This window comes from Festucalex cinctus, chromosome 11 (assembly GCF_051991245.1).
Source record: "Festucalex cinctus isolate MCC-2025b chromosome 11, RoL_Fcin_1.0, whole genome shotgun sequence".
Lineage (NCBI taxonomy): Eukaryota > Metazoa > Chordata > Actinopteri > Syngnathiformes > Syngnathidae > Festucalex > Festucalex cinctus.
The window spans coordinates 12,702,680-12,717,026 of NC_135421.1; the positions used below are offsets into that span (position 1 = coordinate 12,702,680).

A 14,347-nucleotide genomic window follows, 5' to 3' on the forward strand; every position below is an offset into this window, starting at 1 on the left:
ATGGAGAAATGAACAAAGAAGGCTTGTATTAGATACAGTATACGGATGCTTTCTTTCTCAGTGCTTGTAAGCAACCAAATACAGTGTAACTTGAAGTCTTACCAGATTTATCTTGTGATTGAATATAATAATCAGGCAGTAAACAAATTAACGGCTGTGTGATACATACAGGAGCATTGCACGTGTGCAGATGTTAGATTTAACGGGCCATGAACAGTAAATGATGACAATCATTTTTTAACAGTATCTCACTCCTTATGTTAGACTGGTAGCTCCTCATGAATGGAAATTAAAATTAGTCCAAGGGAAATGTGGGCCGGGCAACGTTGTTAATTCTCATGATAGAGATTATAACAGTCTGGAAAGGTGATATCAAACCATTCATTATATTTCTTAAAAAAAATAATAATAATAATCCTATAGCAAGCTTACTGCATAATGATAAAAGAGTGTCCTTACCTTTGGCAGCTTGATGGCTGGCTCGCGGTACTCCTCCTCCTCCTCACTGTCTGAGTCCCCGCTCTGCACCGAGCTCCTGGAGGCCAGCGCCAACGAGGCCTCTCTCTGTTGCCACTCCAGCACGCAGTGGCGCACGTTGCAGTAGACGTTGAATGCGGACGGGTTGCTGTGCAGTTTGATGTCGGGCACGCAGAGGGTGCCATCGAAACTCTCCATCTGTAGGAGCCAAGTTGACAAAGGGGAAGTTGTCAGTCGAGTCAGCAAAGTTGGCATTTGTGGCAGTCACACTTTAAGTAGGAATCGGTCATTACTAATTGATATTACCAATTCATATCATTAATTATATGTACTGTAGTAGTACTTAGGGATATGTTTAGGGCGTGTTGTGAGTCGTTTATAGTCACGCCCCGATATGTTACCAGCGCTACCCCTATTGATTTGGAGGATAGAAATATGAAGCAGTGGGGTGTAAAAGAATCGCCATGAAGTACATCTAAGAGTGTCCATCAAATAATAATCAGGATGAGCGCACTGAATGATTAGCTTTCTCCATTGAGGCAGCATTTTTAGCCACACAACCCCAAGGGAGGACGAAGCTCAATGATCGATCGCCACTGCCTCTCATTGCCCTTTGGGCATACCCATCACAGGAGGTGATGTCATCTGTTTGGGAGGGGGAGGCAAGAGCGGGCGTTGGGACGAGGTCATTCATACTCAGCTCAAAGCAACAGGGAGGATATTAGTTCCATCTAGCAGGGCGTCTGCTGCTCTCTTGCCTGTAGCACTTAGTGTACAGTTTAAAAGGACAAGGGTTTAGAAAGGCATGTAATACAAATCCCATGCTGTAAATGAGCAGAGAAGGCTTGATTTTGAAATGGGCCATTCTCGGAATGAAGAGATATTCTGAATGCAGCGAGACCTCCAAGTTTGTACGTGCGCTCGCTGGTATGCTTGTCAACCACAGTTTGCCTCATAGAAAATCACAGGCCAAACTGTCACATCATAAAGTCTTCATTAGCTGTAGTTTTATGAAGTGACAACTGTCACACACTGTGAAATTAACATGTTAAAAACAATAAAAGATGAGGGTGAAATGCAAAGTTGATTTGTGTCACAGATGCACATCCTATTTTTTTCAGGTGCTTAATATACACAAGTGCGAAAAAGGTTCACCAAAAACAAACACTTGGCCTTTATTTTGACAAATAACTTACAAAATTTATGCTTCTGAGCTCATGTTCTTCAACACTCCACGTTGAGGTTGGTAGTAGTGTTACATCATTTGAAGCATGTGTGATAGGTATAAGCATATACCGTAATTGCCGGACTATAAGCCGCGACTTTTTTCTCACGCTTTCAATCCTGCGGCTTATACAATGATGCGGCTAATATATGAATTTGAACCGTAACAAGCATTTGTTGTCATAAAATTAATTAAATTAACACTGGAAGCGAAACAATATTTGATCTTTTTCTCTTTCTGTGTGGGAGGATTTCCCATCGACAAATTCACTGTGAATGAGGCCATCGGCGGAAGGATACATGAAAAGAAGGGGGGGAACTTCTGCCTTTAAGTTAAAGCGTGCATGTTCAGTGAGCATGTGTCCTCTTTTTGTTTTTTCTTTTTCACTTGTTTTAGGGCTTAACGAGCCACTTAAAGTTAATTGTTTGATTGACACTAATATGCGAAGATTACGTGATGAGCGTGGGGAGGGAGAGAGAGAGAGAGGGGGCCGCCGTGGCCGTGAGATTCAACGAAGAAGAAACTTTCTTCAGCCGCTGGACATCGGTGTCAACAAGGTGTTCAAATTGGTCTGGATGACCGGGAATGGGAGACTGGGAGGCAGTGCCGTGAGTTACACCACAATTTATCAATGGTTCGTGAATGCTTGGGCGAACGCAAAAGCCGGCATGATTTCCGAGGAGCGCACGTCAACGAGACGGAGCCTCAGCCTGGTGTGTTTGATGGACAACTTGCCCAGTTTGTTTTGGATACAGAAGACGAGGACTTTAAAGGGATCGTTCGGATTCTTTAACATGAATCTCAACTTGATCCTCACCTCCTGTGTGTACGATCAGCACTGACAGCGTTCTATGACACGCGTTCTGGTTCGGCGTTGGACGAGAGGAAAATAGTCCAGCAAGCTGGCTGGGGTCTCGGAAATAAAGTGTTTTTCTTCTAAAAACTATTTGTTTTCAAAAGTGTGATACATTTCCATCACAATGCTCCTTTCCTGAATAAAGTCAGACGCCATTACCGCCAGCCACTACTTTTCTGTTCGTTCGTATCACTGCGCGGCGCCCTATAGAGCGCTAACCGACGCACTGCAGCCAGCTAGCTGATAGTTCCGCCAAAAAGGCAAACAACTTCAGGCGTAAGGTAGACGGTATAAATGATACAAATCTGGTTCTGAACTCTAACAACCAATCGTGCTAAGACTTGTTGCCAACATCATCATCATCTCCCTCAACTCAATGTGGCTATGACTTCAAGCAAAGACCACGGAAAATTATTAGATGTTATAATCAAAATGGTGCTAATGTCAGTGAACAAAACAGAGGAGGACAGTTGAAAGGAAAGATAGGACAATTGATGTGGAACGTGCTGAAGGACGTTGTGCTAAAAAAATAAAAATAAAAAAATAAAAATAAAAAAAGATCAGATGTAGGTAAGTAGGCTATGTCAGTGATTTGGACTTGGTATTGATTTAAAAAGTCAGATAACAGCTTGTGATCACAAAAATCTCATTTGCAGGATTTGTCGAGTGACCGTGCCTGCAAACTGAAATAACATCAGAAATTCACTCTACCATCGAAAGTACGACTGATTTAAATGCCCAGGTTGCCTCGAAACAGGAAGGAAGGAAAGATTTGCTTTATTGTACTACCCAACAACTGAGTTTTATAACGCACAAGCTTATACTCCCTATGACAAAAAGACTAAGGGTTGGAATCACATTACAAAAGCCATTAGGCTTACAATACACTTAGGCAAAGACATGGTACCTTTAAAAAACAATGGAACATGGCAGGCTTTAAGACAAGACAAACCCTTGATCCGCCATTTGAGACACAGGTACTCTAAAGAGACAGAAATACCCAAACTGTGCTGCAAGAGGAAGTTTGTGAATTAAAGCATTTCAACATGCAAACCATTGTGCCTTATATCAGCCTCATGAGCCAATTCATAACTGATGATTGGGTACTGGCCAGCCGATTCTAACAGACTTTTTTTTCTAACAGATTTCCCTTATGAGCATGCAGGTGAAGCAGATAACAGAAGGATTAAATGATATGCTGGAGTCAATGGGTCTCAAAAAACAATCTACAATCTACATAACCCCTGACAACTGTGCAAACGTGGGAGAGGCAAACATCGGTAGAGTAGCCAAAAATTAAATATATTGAAAATATATTGAAACATTGTGTAAAGCACCAGGAATCTGTATTTTATTGATATATCTACTTCAAATACAAATAGTAATTCATTTTGAGTTTGCCAAAACAAAAAAAAGTCACGTTTTAAAAATGCAACAAAAAACTGCGAGGGTAACATTTTGGGGAGTGTTGTGGAATTTCCAGTAGTTAGGCGAGATGAATAAAACAGTCTGAAAAACAATTTGTCTTTTGGGTTTCTTTATATTTGAAGATTCAAATATACACAAGTCTTAGAGAGCAGTCTACAAGAAGTGTGCATAGTAAATTATCATGGGAACATTTTTATGCAGGATGGTTAGGTTTTGGGAGGAGAAAGGGAGGTTCACCTAGACAGGAAAGCAAGCGGTCTGTTCCGAGCAGACTTATCAGTCAAGGTCACTTTGATATTGCTTCATGTACAAGAAGTGATAAGCCCATTGTTAAAAAAAATACAGGTGTCCACAATACAGTATAAAGTTGTGTTAATATGTTTTAAATAGTTATTTTCCATAACAGGACAGTAAAGAAAGCCCACACTGGCGACTTCCATGTCGCCATGATGCATCTTCTGTGAACATGAGGTCGAGAGCATTATGATGTCACAAACATACAACACTATCATCGGAGAGGGGAGGGGTTGAGGAGTTGGGCACAACTTGAGCAACAACCACAACAGATGGACCTACGTGGCAGTCTATTATTATTGGCGGATTTCTTTATTATCCGGTTTATCTGTATTCAAATTGGTCGATAATTGCTGATATGGTATATGATTAGAGCAATATCCTTAATGAATAGGTGTTTAACAGGGAGCAGACTGCGGGTGCAGTTGTGGAGCAATATTTAGCGATCTTAGAGGACGCAGCACATTCTTAGAGGATCTACCACCTTTGGAAAAACATAACTCATTCATAAGACATTTACATAAAAAATAGTTCTCTAATAATTACTTAAGAGTAAGTTCTCAGTGAAAAGAAAACACCTCCAGTGCTGAGTAAATGGTGAGTGACTTCAGATTTGTTTTTTCATCAATGCATGAACGCCAAATACACAAAATTACAAAGCCAGAATGTGCAACTTCAGATATTGCCCAACAATATCACAAACTAAACAAATTAAATCCTTATGAAAGACCAACTTTGGGCCAATTCAGCCACAAGAATTCGAAAATGATTTTAAATTTCTTTGTTTTCACTTGTGAAACAGCATAAGAGGCTCACCAAAGAGAGCTTAAAAAGAAAACCACAATATGTTTCTTGAAATGGAACTATTGTAAGGCAGAAATGTGGACATCTTTGAGCAGACACAGACGACAGCACATGACATAGCCCGGATTCGAACTCTCAACCTCTGCACTGTGAGGTAGATGCGCTAACCAGTCTACCACTGTACTACTGCCGATTACAAATGAATGAGATAAAGGTAAAAAAATAATTCTATATATATATATATATATATATATATATATATATATATATATATATATATATATATATATACATATACACACACACACACACACACACACACATCTATATATACTTTTTTCTTCTGGTGAAAAAGTCTAACAGCTAATATTAGCTGCTTCTTAAGAAGACTGATTGCTCAAGAAGAAAAAAGCTCTGCACATGCACAGTACAAAAATATGATGCCGCCAGGAGCAGCAGCAATCACATGGCAACATTTGTTTTTTGTCTTTAAAAGATATTTTAGTTTAAGTACTGAACTGTAGCCACAATATTTTTCTATCCCAAAACATGTGTTTACTATATCTGGTGCTCTTGTCAGAATTCCATGAAAGGCAGGCAGTTTCTACCAGAGACAGAATGCAGTCCTTAAGAAAAAAAAAAAAAAAAAAAAAAAAAAAAAAAGAAGAAGAAGAAGAAGAAGAAAGAAATGAAATAAAATTAAGTAACAATAATAACAGAAAATCTAAATGAGTGAAATGTTTTCCCCAATTATTTGAGTGGTTTAAACTCGTTTACAGAGTTCACAGTAAAACTGTGCTATTTAAGTCACTTCTGTATTAGAAGACGCTGCCTGTCTGACACTTTTTTTCGCCACAATTGCTGCAACGCTGCATATGTAACTTAGCCTGCAATTTAGAATTTGGAAAAAATGAAAAATAAAGAAATAACGAAAAAAGTTTAAATATAAACTCTAAATTGTATAGCACTTTTCAAAATCTGTTAAATGTTTTTTCACAGTTATTTGAGCAGATCTCGTTTACATAGTTTACAGTAAAACTGGGCTATATAAACCACTTCAGTATTTATCAAAGATGCTGGCTGTCTGACACTTTTTTTTTTTCCCATAATTGCTGCAACGCTGCATATGTATGTAACCTGGCCTGCGGTGCACTATTCACGTGAGTGTTTCATTTAATGTGATCTATTCATCCCTGGAGGTGTGATTAGATAATGTGCATCACACATCATTTAATAATTCAAAATAATATTACGTACACAGTAAATTCTGAAGTGTAAATTTGACTCTGTTGGAGTAAATTTTGACTCTATTCAGATAGGGACCAAATAGACTCAGTTTTAGACTAAACTAAGATTTACACTAGGAAGAGAAATAAAACTGACTCAAGGGTAAAGGTTCAAACTCAGGACCTTGGGAGACTGCCACACTACCACCTGAGCTATGCCCCTCCTACTGTTTGCTTTTCTCCGAGCGACCAAAGATCGTTTTTGGTCTGTTGGAGTTAGGAAGATTCCATGCAATCATGGAATCAGCTGCAGATGACATGAGCAATATACTAAGCAGAAAGCAGGAGCTGCGTGGCTCAGGCAGTAGGTCGGCAAGCTGAAGGTCGTGAGTTTGTTCCTACCTTGAGTCACTTTTATTTTGTATTTTTTCCAATTCTTTATATTACTCTCTTCCAAGTGTAAATATTACTCTAAAACTGAGTCTATTTGGTCCGTATCTCAATAGAGTCAATTGACTCTACAGAATTTACTGTGTAGGAAATGTATAGACGCTGCACTCAGTCATTTTAAGACGAAGTGGGAGGAGGAGGCGGCTGTTATTCAGGATTAATTTCTAATCAGCTGTGATGTGTTTGGCACTGGCGGGAGGGAAAAAACATGAGGACCAGTGCACCATTGTTTAATTGTGTGAATATTAAGTTAATCAATCATTCACACGAGTGGTATTCATTGATTAAACTGCAAAATGCTTGATCACCAGTTCTCTTAAGAATTTAAGACAGATAAACAAAAAAAAAAACAAAAAAAAAAACAAGGAACTGTTAAAACAAGTGTAATGTTACCAAAATTTTCAAAGGATTGAACTTCCTCCACAACATCCTGGTGGCAATCATGGTCAGAATGACAACCATGCCTGACTACTACTACTTTCCTTTCCTTACAGGAAAATTAACAGCTATTTGCATCATTAGAACCCAAGCACCAAGAGAGACCCTCTTTAATTGACATAATTTTGATATACAAGTGGATTTTGGGAGTTTCACTCTCAACAGTCTGAAAAACTAACCAATTTTTGCCCACAAATATATGCTTCTGTAAATACAGATTTTAGCAGTCTCCAACAAGATCCCCCAAAACCCACTCAGTAGCGCTTCTTGAAAAGTTGAGAAAATATCCCCCGTGAATCGTTTTAACTGATAAAAGCAGATTTTGTTGGACATACATATATATATATATATATATATATATACATATATAAATAACATGAAACACACACAAAAAATATTGCATAGCATTAAAAGCTAAAGCTTTATTATTATTTCGAAGATTCACCATTAAAGAGAGGATGCAAAGACCTGTTCATTGTTAATTCCAGCTTTAATTATTGTTTTTTGTGAATAGGATATAAGAAATGTTTTCTGAATACAGTGTTCCCTCACTTTTCGCAGGTGTTATGTTCCACGCCTAGCCGTGATAGGGGAATTTCCGTGAAGTAGAAGGTCGTTTAAAAAAAAAAATGTTATCCCCCTCTTCAATAACACTAATAGGTGGAGTTGGTAAACACACGGCCTTTTTGAAGTTATGTACATTCAATTAACTCATCAGCAAGAGCGCGAGGTTGGGGGGCGCAGGGGTGGGAGTGCGAGTGTTGGAACGCGGCCAGCAGTGGCCGGAAACGGCGCTGATGTGTGAAACCCGTAAGTCCGAAGTCCGTGACATCTACCCCATTAAAAAGAAAAATGTCAACTTTTTTTAAAAAGTTATCATGATACACATTTCTTAATTTACCAAATATACTATATTTTGATAAAAGTGTAATAGATTGTGTTGAATGGAACAATGAGCTGTTTATATTTACTCAAATATCACAAATGACAACAATGGCAGCATAAATAAAGAATTATATGGCGTATACACTATTTAAAATGGGGGGGTTAAAAATCTGCGATAGCGTGAATCTGCAATAAGTGAACCGCAAAGTCGCGAGGGACCACTGTATTCTAAACTTCCAAAATCAAATCAAACTATATTTATATAGCACCTTTCATACATTAAAATGCAACTCAAGGTGCTGAACAGTTAAAGCATCCATAGTACAATAAAAAGATAACCCAGCCCTCCCCATGATCATACCCACAAATGCAAACACACACGCAAACCACAACATGGTGGGGCACAGAATAACCCTGTGAGGAAAGGCACCCAGGAGGAGTTCATCCACACTGAGAGGGATGACTGCCAAACACCACAACGAGCAATGTCATCCCAGAGACCCCGGGCCAGATTGACTGCGGCTCGCCACACACAGAGTGAAGCATGCCACAGTCCCCTGGGGCCAAGGGGCCCCCAGGACGACCGCCCACCCGCAGGGGAAGACCAGCCATCCCTCCCAGTGTGGAGGCTGCCCCATGAGGAAACACTGCAGCAAAAAACTTGGGAACAAAACTGAACTTCTACTGTACAGCCCTGACAACTTGTCAAGTTGTCCTTTATTACACAAAACTGTTGAGTGATTGCACAGTGCCAGTTTCTTTCAGAGACATAGTGTGCTCCATTTAGCCTCATTTGCATCAAAAGTTGGTGGTTGAGTAGTTGAAATTAAAAAAACACTATACCACCACATCGACTTCAACTTTTGGACAATTTCACCCTGAAACACATGATTTCTATTTCCATTCAATCCCTTGGGGAAAATAGCTTCAAAATGCAAGCAAACCAGAGGTCAAGCAGATTGTGTTTGACCTTGAGGAGAGAAAACAGATCTTGTACCACACAAAAACAAATGTTCAGTCTGCAAAGAGAGGCAGGAAACCGCCCCCCACCATCCTCACAGAGTACAGACAAGGTGTCCCCTTCGGATGGAAGAGTTGGAGCCAGGCAACTGTTGCCGTGGCGATGCGCAACACATTGGGTCGCTTGGCAACAGGCCGTCACTAACATGGATGAGCCTCCGAAGCCCCCCCTCCGGTGTATTTGTGCCTTTTGGCACACCCCTGGCAGCGTTTGAGGATGAGATGGAGTCCAGCACCAATCATGATTTCTATCAGTAAAATTACACTTGATTATTTGAATTTTATGCGGGTTTGTTTGTGCATACAGGAAGATGACAAATGACATCAAATTGACAAGCATCTCTTACCTTCGTCCTCGATTTGACTTTGGACTTCACCTTTTGTCGCCTTTTCAGCTTCTTCTTGTTCAAGGCTTTCTTCCCCCTGAGAGAAACAAATCATCCATCACAAGGAATATCCATCAAGAATATCTACAGGGAAACCTACAGCAAGAGGACCATAGTCAAGCAATTCTGAAAACAAATTAAATCTCAAAGTAATTCCCCAAATATATAATCATAAGACATTATATATATTTTTTATACGTTTAATAAATTTTAGCATGGCCCGTGGGAAGACTTTATAAAGTTGAATTCGCCCCTGACAAGGTCTCTGTATTCATAGAAGCTTGAGTGCAAACGACACCTGTCAAACGGCTTTCTATAGCTTGAACTATTACGATGTTCTCCAAAAGCGAGGATGCAATTATGCTTATGTTTTGCAGTGCCAGTGAGTAATGCTTTGTACTTTAATGGGAGCAAAATTGAACAATAAGCTTAAAAGTAAAATCCCAGCTAACATGATATGCAAATCATTTTTGCAGTAACTTGTCAACAAAGATGATTTTCGTGAATTAAAAGACATATATCAATCCAAAACACCTTTAATTGTTCTCGCAGTGTTGTCACTACACTGCATATTCCACATTTTGACAGATACATCAAAAACTATTTAATTGCTTTTGTGCTCTATTTTTGAGAGCGTTACAGTTCAAATTTTAAATGTGTTCACTCTATAGAATCAAAGGGAATTATTATTTGTGATTTAGTGATATTACAACAGGAAAAAATAAGTGGTAATAGAGACACTGAAGTGAAAACAAAAAAAATTGAAAACTTGGGAGAGGACTATACAAAAAGAGCTGAAAGCTTCTCTATGGTGGAGCAATTTGCCCCAAAATATCTTTACAATAGGTTTTTTATTTGACCGTTTATGACTCAAACATCTTCCAATTGGCAGATTACCACCATAGCTGTTTACAATGGATACTCCCAGTCCCTGCAAGTCTGTGGCCAATAGTTTTAAGACTGGATTTGGTTTTGAATTTCCCGCCCTCTATCTGAGGATGTGATGTTATTTGCGCAATAGGTGCACTTCATAATTAACCATTGAACTTCAATTCAGGATGCATAACTAGCGATTAGACACTAACATCGTAAAAAATAAATTAAAAAAATAGCATGGGAAATTGATTGTTGATTGAAGCAATTGATTGCAAGCAGCAGAGGCAATGTCCATTTACTCTTGACTTGCATGATGTCTGCTATGCTATTTGTTAGATAAGATGCAACATTTAAAAGCATACATTTAGGGGGTCTGGGTCTGGTTACAAATCAATTAATTTATTATTCATTTTCCCCAGAGGCAACCAAAGAATTATAGTCAAACACAGATCCCTGATCTTACGTAAATGAAAGTATTGGTGGCTGTGGGACTTCACTTTCTAATTGAGTCACACTATGCCGCCGTTCCAAGTCTTATTTGATATGCTACACAGGTTTGCTTGTGTTCTTGGTCAATGAAAATGTGAACTTGAGAGACCATGACTGAAAAATTACAATACACATCTGTGCATTCATGTATAACAACACTAACATGTGTTTTGTCCTCAAGCACGGCCATTTAGAGGGGAGAACAATAGTATACGGACGCCAATGAGAAGGTTAATCTAATAGAGGGTGAGACAAATAGGTATACACTTTAATAGATTATTTTATTAAGAAATACAGGTTTGTCCGGCCATCTTTTCTTTACTGGCTTCCTAACTTCCTACCTTACCACAGAGTTACTTATTATTATTGCATCTTTTTTATATACTTCACTAAGTCCACTCCTTCCATCACTGAAACCTACTTTTCTGCTCTCCTTTATTCCTACCTTCCCTCCTTCTTTTCTGACCTCTTTCTTGAATTTCTTATTTTTTTTCTGGCATCTTTTACTTTCTGATTTCCTTACACTTTTATTTCCTTCCTGCCTTCCTTCTAAATCAATCATGCATCTTTCCATCCTTTGCTTAAACCTACTTTTCTCCCTTGAGTCCTTCGTGCCCTCCTTTCATCACACCCATTTTTATTCATGGATCCTTCCTTTCATCGCTTATGCCTGCTTTTCTGCCTTCCATTCTCACCTCCTTCCTTCCACCTTTGCCCTATTTTTCTTCTTTCCTTCCTGACCTCATTCCTTCACTTCTAAATTCATTCCTTCCCTCAGACCTGCTTTTTTATTTTGCATCCTTCTTTCTTTTACTTAAAACTACTTTTCAGATTTCCTTCCTCCACTTCCTCTTTCCTTCCTTCCATCACACTTATTTATATTCGTGCATCCATCATTCTATCACTTAAACCTGCTTCTTTGCCATCCTTCCTAACCTCATTCCCCCTGATGTTTCCTCTTTCCTACATAACCTCCTTCATGCCATCCTACATTGCTTTCTGGCTACCTTCAAACCTGCTTTATACTTTGCATCCTCCCTTGCATGCTTAAAACTACTTTTTTTTCTTCCTTTGCTACTCATTCAAGACTGCTTTAGAATAATTGTTGTTCTTGACTTGAAATTATTGGCCATTAATCATGAAACTGTATAGTGCATACCAACATTTGACCCAGCATGTACAATATTTACCAAAACTGTAATCGTGTTTCATTATCACACCATCTTGTAGTAAAGAAAAGTCTCCTCATTACAAACTGACATTGAGGGCTGCTGACAACACAAGAGCAGAGAGTGAGGGAGGATGCTGCAATGCCCTGCTCCTCTCCAACCTGACTGACAATAAATGACGTAACTCTATTACCCACTTAGACCAAAAAGAAAATGCCACTTCAGATCACCCCCCACCTCCACGCACAAAAAAAACAGGCACTTTATCGTGTCACTGTCATTATTGTGTAGTCTTAAAAAAAATCCTTGAGACGAAGAAGGTCTAACGCTACTCCCATGTTAGGTGATGTCCACCTAGCTGACAAGCTAACTAGCTAGCAATAAATAGTGACGCCGTTGGGCCTAAACACACACGAATGGCCACGACTCAAGTAACAATATACATCCTGGACAGTTTGTGATATAATTGTCACGTTTGGTCGCTTTAAGTTGTGGTGTGGTATATTAGGAAATAAATCTTTTAAATTGCTCTCATGACAGCTGAGCTGAGAGCGGCATAGCTTGGGCTTTAAATATGAACCTAAGGTGCGTGCCATTACACGTCAGACAGAGTAGGTTGTGTTATTTAAATGACAAGTGCTGTATTGGTTAAAAAAAGAAAGGAAGAAAAGAAAAAAAAACATTAGCCAAACAACTCCCTCGTGCATGTTGACCGAAGCTAACAGGAGCTACTTTGGGCTTCGAGAGGCTAAGGAAGTCGCCGGACCAAATGCTACCTTCGCAAGCTGACCTCACCGGGAGTGCCCCCACCCCTTCTCAAAACAGCGCACTTCTTGGGTTCATTTATTTATTTATTTATTTATTTAGGGAGCTAATGCGACAGCGGTATGAACCATCAAATCTAGCCTAACTCATGATACATAAATGACATTTCGTTAAGATAGCTGTGTCGAGCCAGGGCTTTGACGTTGAGCTAAGCTTAGCTCCAAGCTAGTCCCGCGAATGACAAGCCAGCTTCTACCCGAACAGCCAAATATCCCCACTCACCTTCCTGGATTTATTCCTTGCTCTTTATCGTTAATGGCAGTCGTATAAATCCTCCTGTATCTTTCCGCCAGGGCTCTCCCTGAGAGTAAAAGCTGGTACCGAGTCCGACAGTCGGACTGGGTTCCGGGTGTCGGGCAGGGACCCATGCCTGGCCCAATGGTGGAGAGGTCGGCTCCTAGTCCGTAAATGACCCGGACTCCCAGCCCCATCGACGGCGAAGAAATGGGCAGAATCCCCCCACAGGCGGCGGCCGCTGCCGCAGCGGCACACATCATCGTTTAGGAGCACAATGCATAAATGAATCACGCAAAACAGAAAGCAGCTAGATCCCGCCCGGCCATCGGGTACAATATGTGTATTGTTAAATCCACCGCGCGCCTATAATATGTCCTTTTTACCGTTGCGGATAATGGCACAAACTGTATCCGGGATCGGCGCTTGTTATCAGGGCTAATTCAGCGACCGAGGTCTTCCTCCTCCTCCTCCTCCCTTTTCTGCTTCTCCTCCTCCGCGCCTCTTCGTCGCACTACAAAAACATTCCCTATAAAATGTCAAAGATATCAAGAGTATTCGTTGTTTTGTGGTTTCGTTGCCATTTGTCCCTCGGAAATGCGTTGACCCCCGAGCGGCTGCACCCTCAGACGGTCTGCCATCTTAGCTCCATCATCCCTCCCCTCCCTTGCACTGTGTGCTGCGTCGCTTCGCCTGCACGCCGGAACATTTTCATTATGGGATTATTATTAGCCTTCAGGAACATTATCATCATCCTTTGGTATTTTAACTATGCAGCATGTTTGCAGATAAATAAGAATTTCTGTGGAATATCTCCCAGTGTACAACAAGTTGACATTCTATTTTTAAACGGTTTTGTTGTGTCTGCTGTGTATCTACTCTAGAAACCATACCCCCCCCCCCCCCCCCCCCCCCCCAAAAAAAAAGGAAATGTGGGGTTTATGACATTGTTTAGTTACTTATGTATCCAGTTGTTAATTGAATGAAACAAAAATGTTTTTGTTTTTTAGGGGTGCACCAATCGATCGGCCGGCTGATTTATCGGCCCCCATTTCCTTAATTTTGGAAGATCGGCCAATCCCTTAAAAATAAACCGATTTTTTCCACCAATCTCATCTCCCTCCTACGAGGTCTGAAAAAGTCAGCCACTGTCCTCTTCTGCTGAGATGACTAATATGATTTTTATTTGAGATAACTATTTCATGTGCAGTTAAAACAACCCATTTGTATTATTTCGCCGTATTGTTCAATGTTTTCCTATAAAA

General features: G+C 40.0%; 1 protein-coding gene across 20 annotated transcripts in view; it reads right to left on the reverse strand.

Annotated features, from left to right (window-relative positions):
• The window catches only part of mycbp2 (MYC binding protein 2), an 84,108-nt gene extending 70,350 nt beyond the window's left edge, over positions 1-13,758 (reverse strand). For all 20 annotated transcript variants that reach the window (XM_077537206.1, XM_077537207.1, XM_077537193.1 and 17 more), the window contains exons 1-3: positions 13,071-13,758; positions 9,451-9,526; positions 460-675 (exon numbers count right to left, since the gene is read on the reverse strand). In XM_077537206.1, the coding sequence (XP_077393332.1) occupies positions 460-675; positions 9,451-9,526; positions 13,071-13,345 (567 nt within the window). In that variant the 5' untranslated portion in view covers positions 13,346-13,758. The remainder of the gene's footprint in view (positions 1-459; positions 676-9,450; positions 9,527-13,070) is intronic.
• Positions 13,759-14,347: the final 589 nt, after the last annotated feature.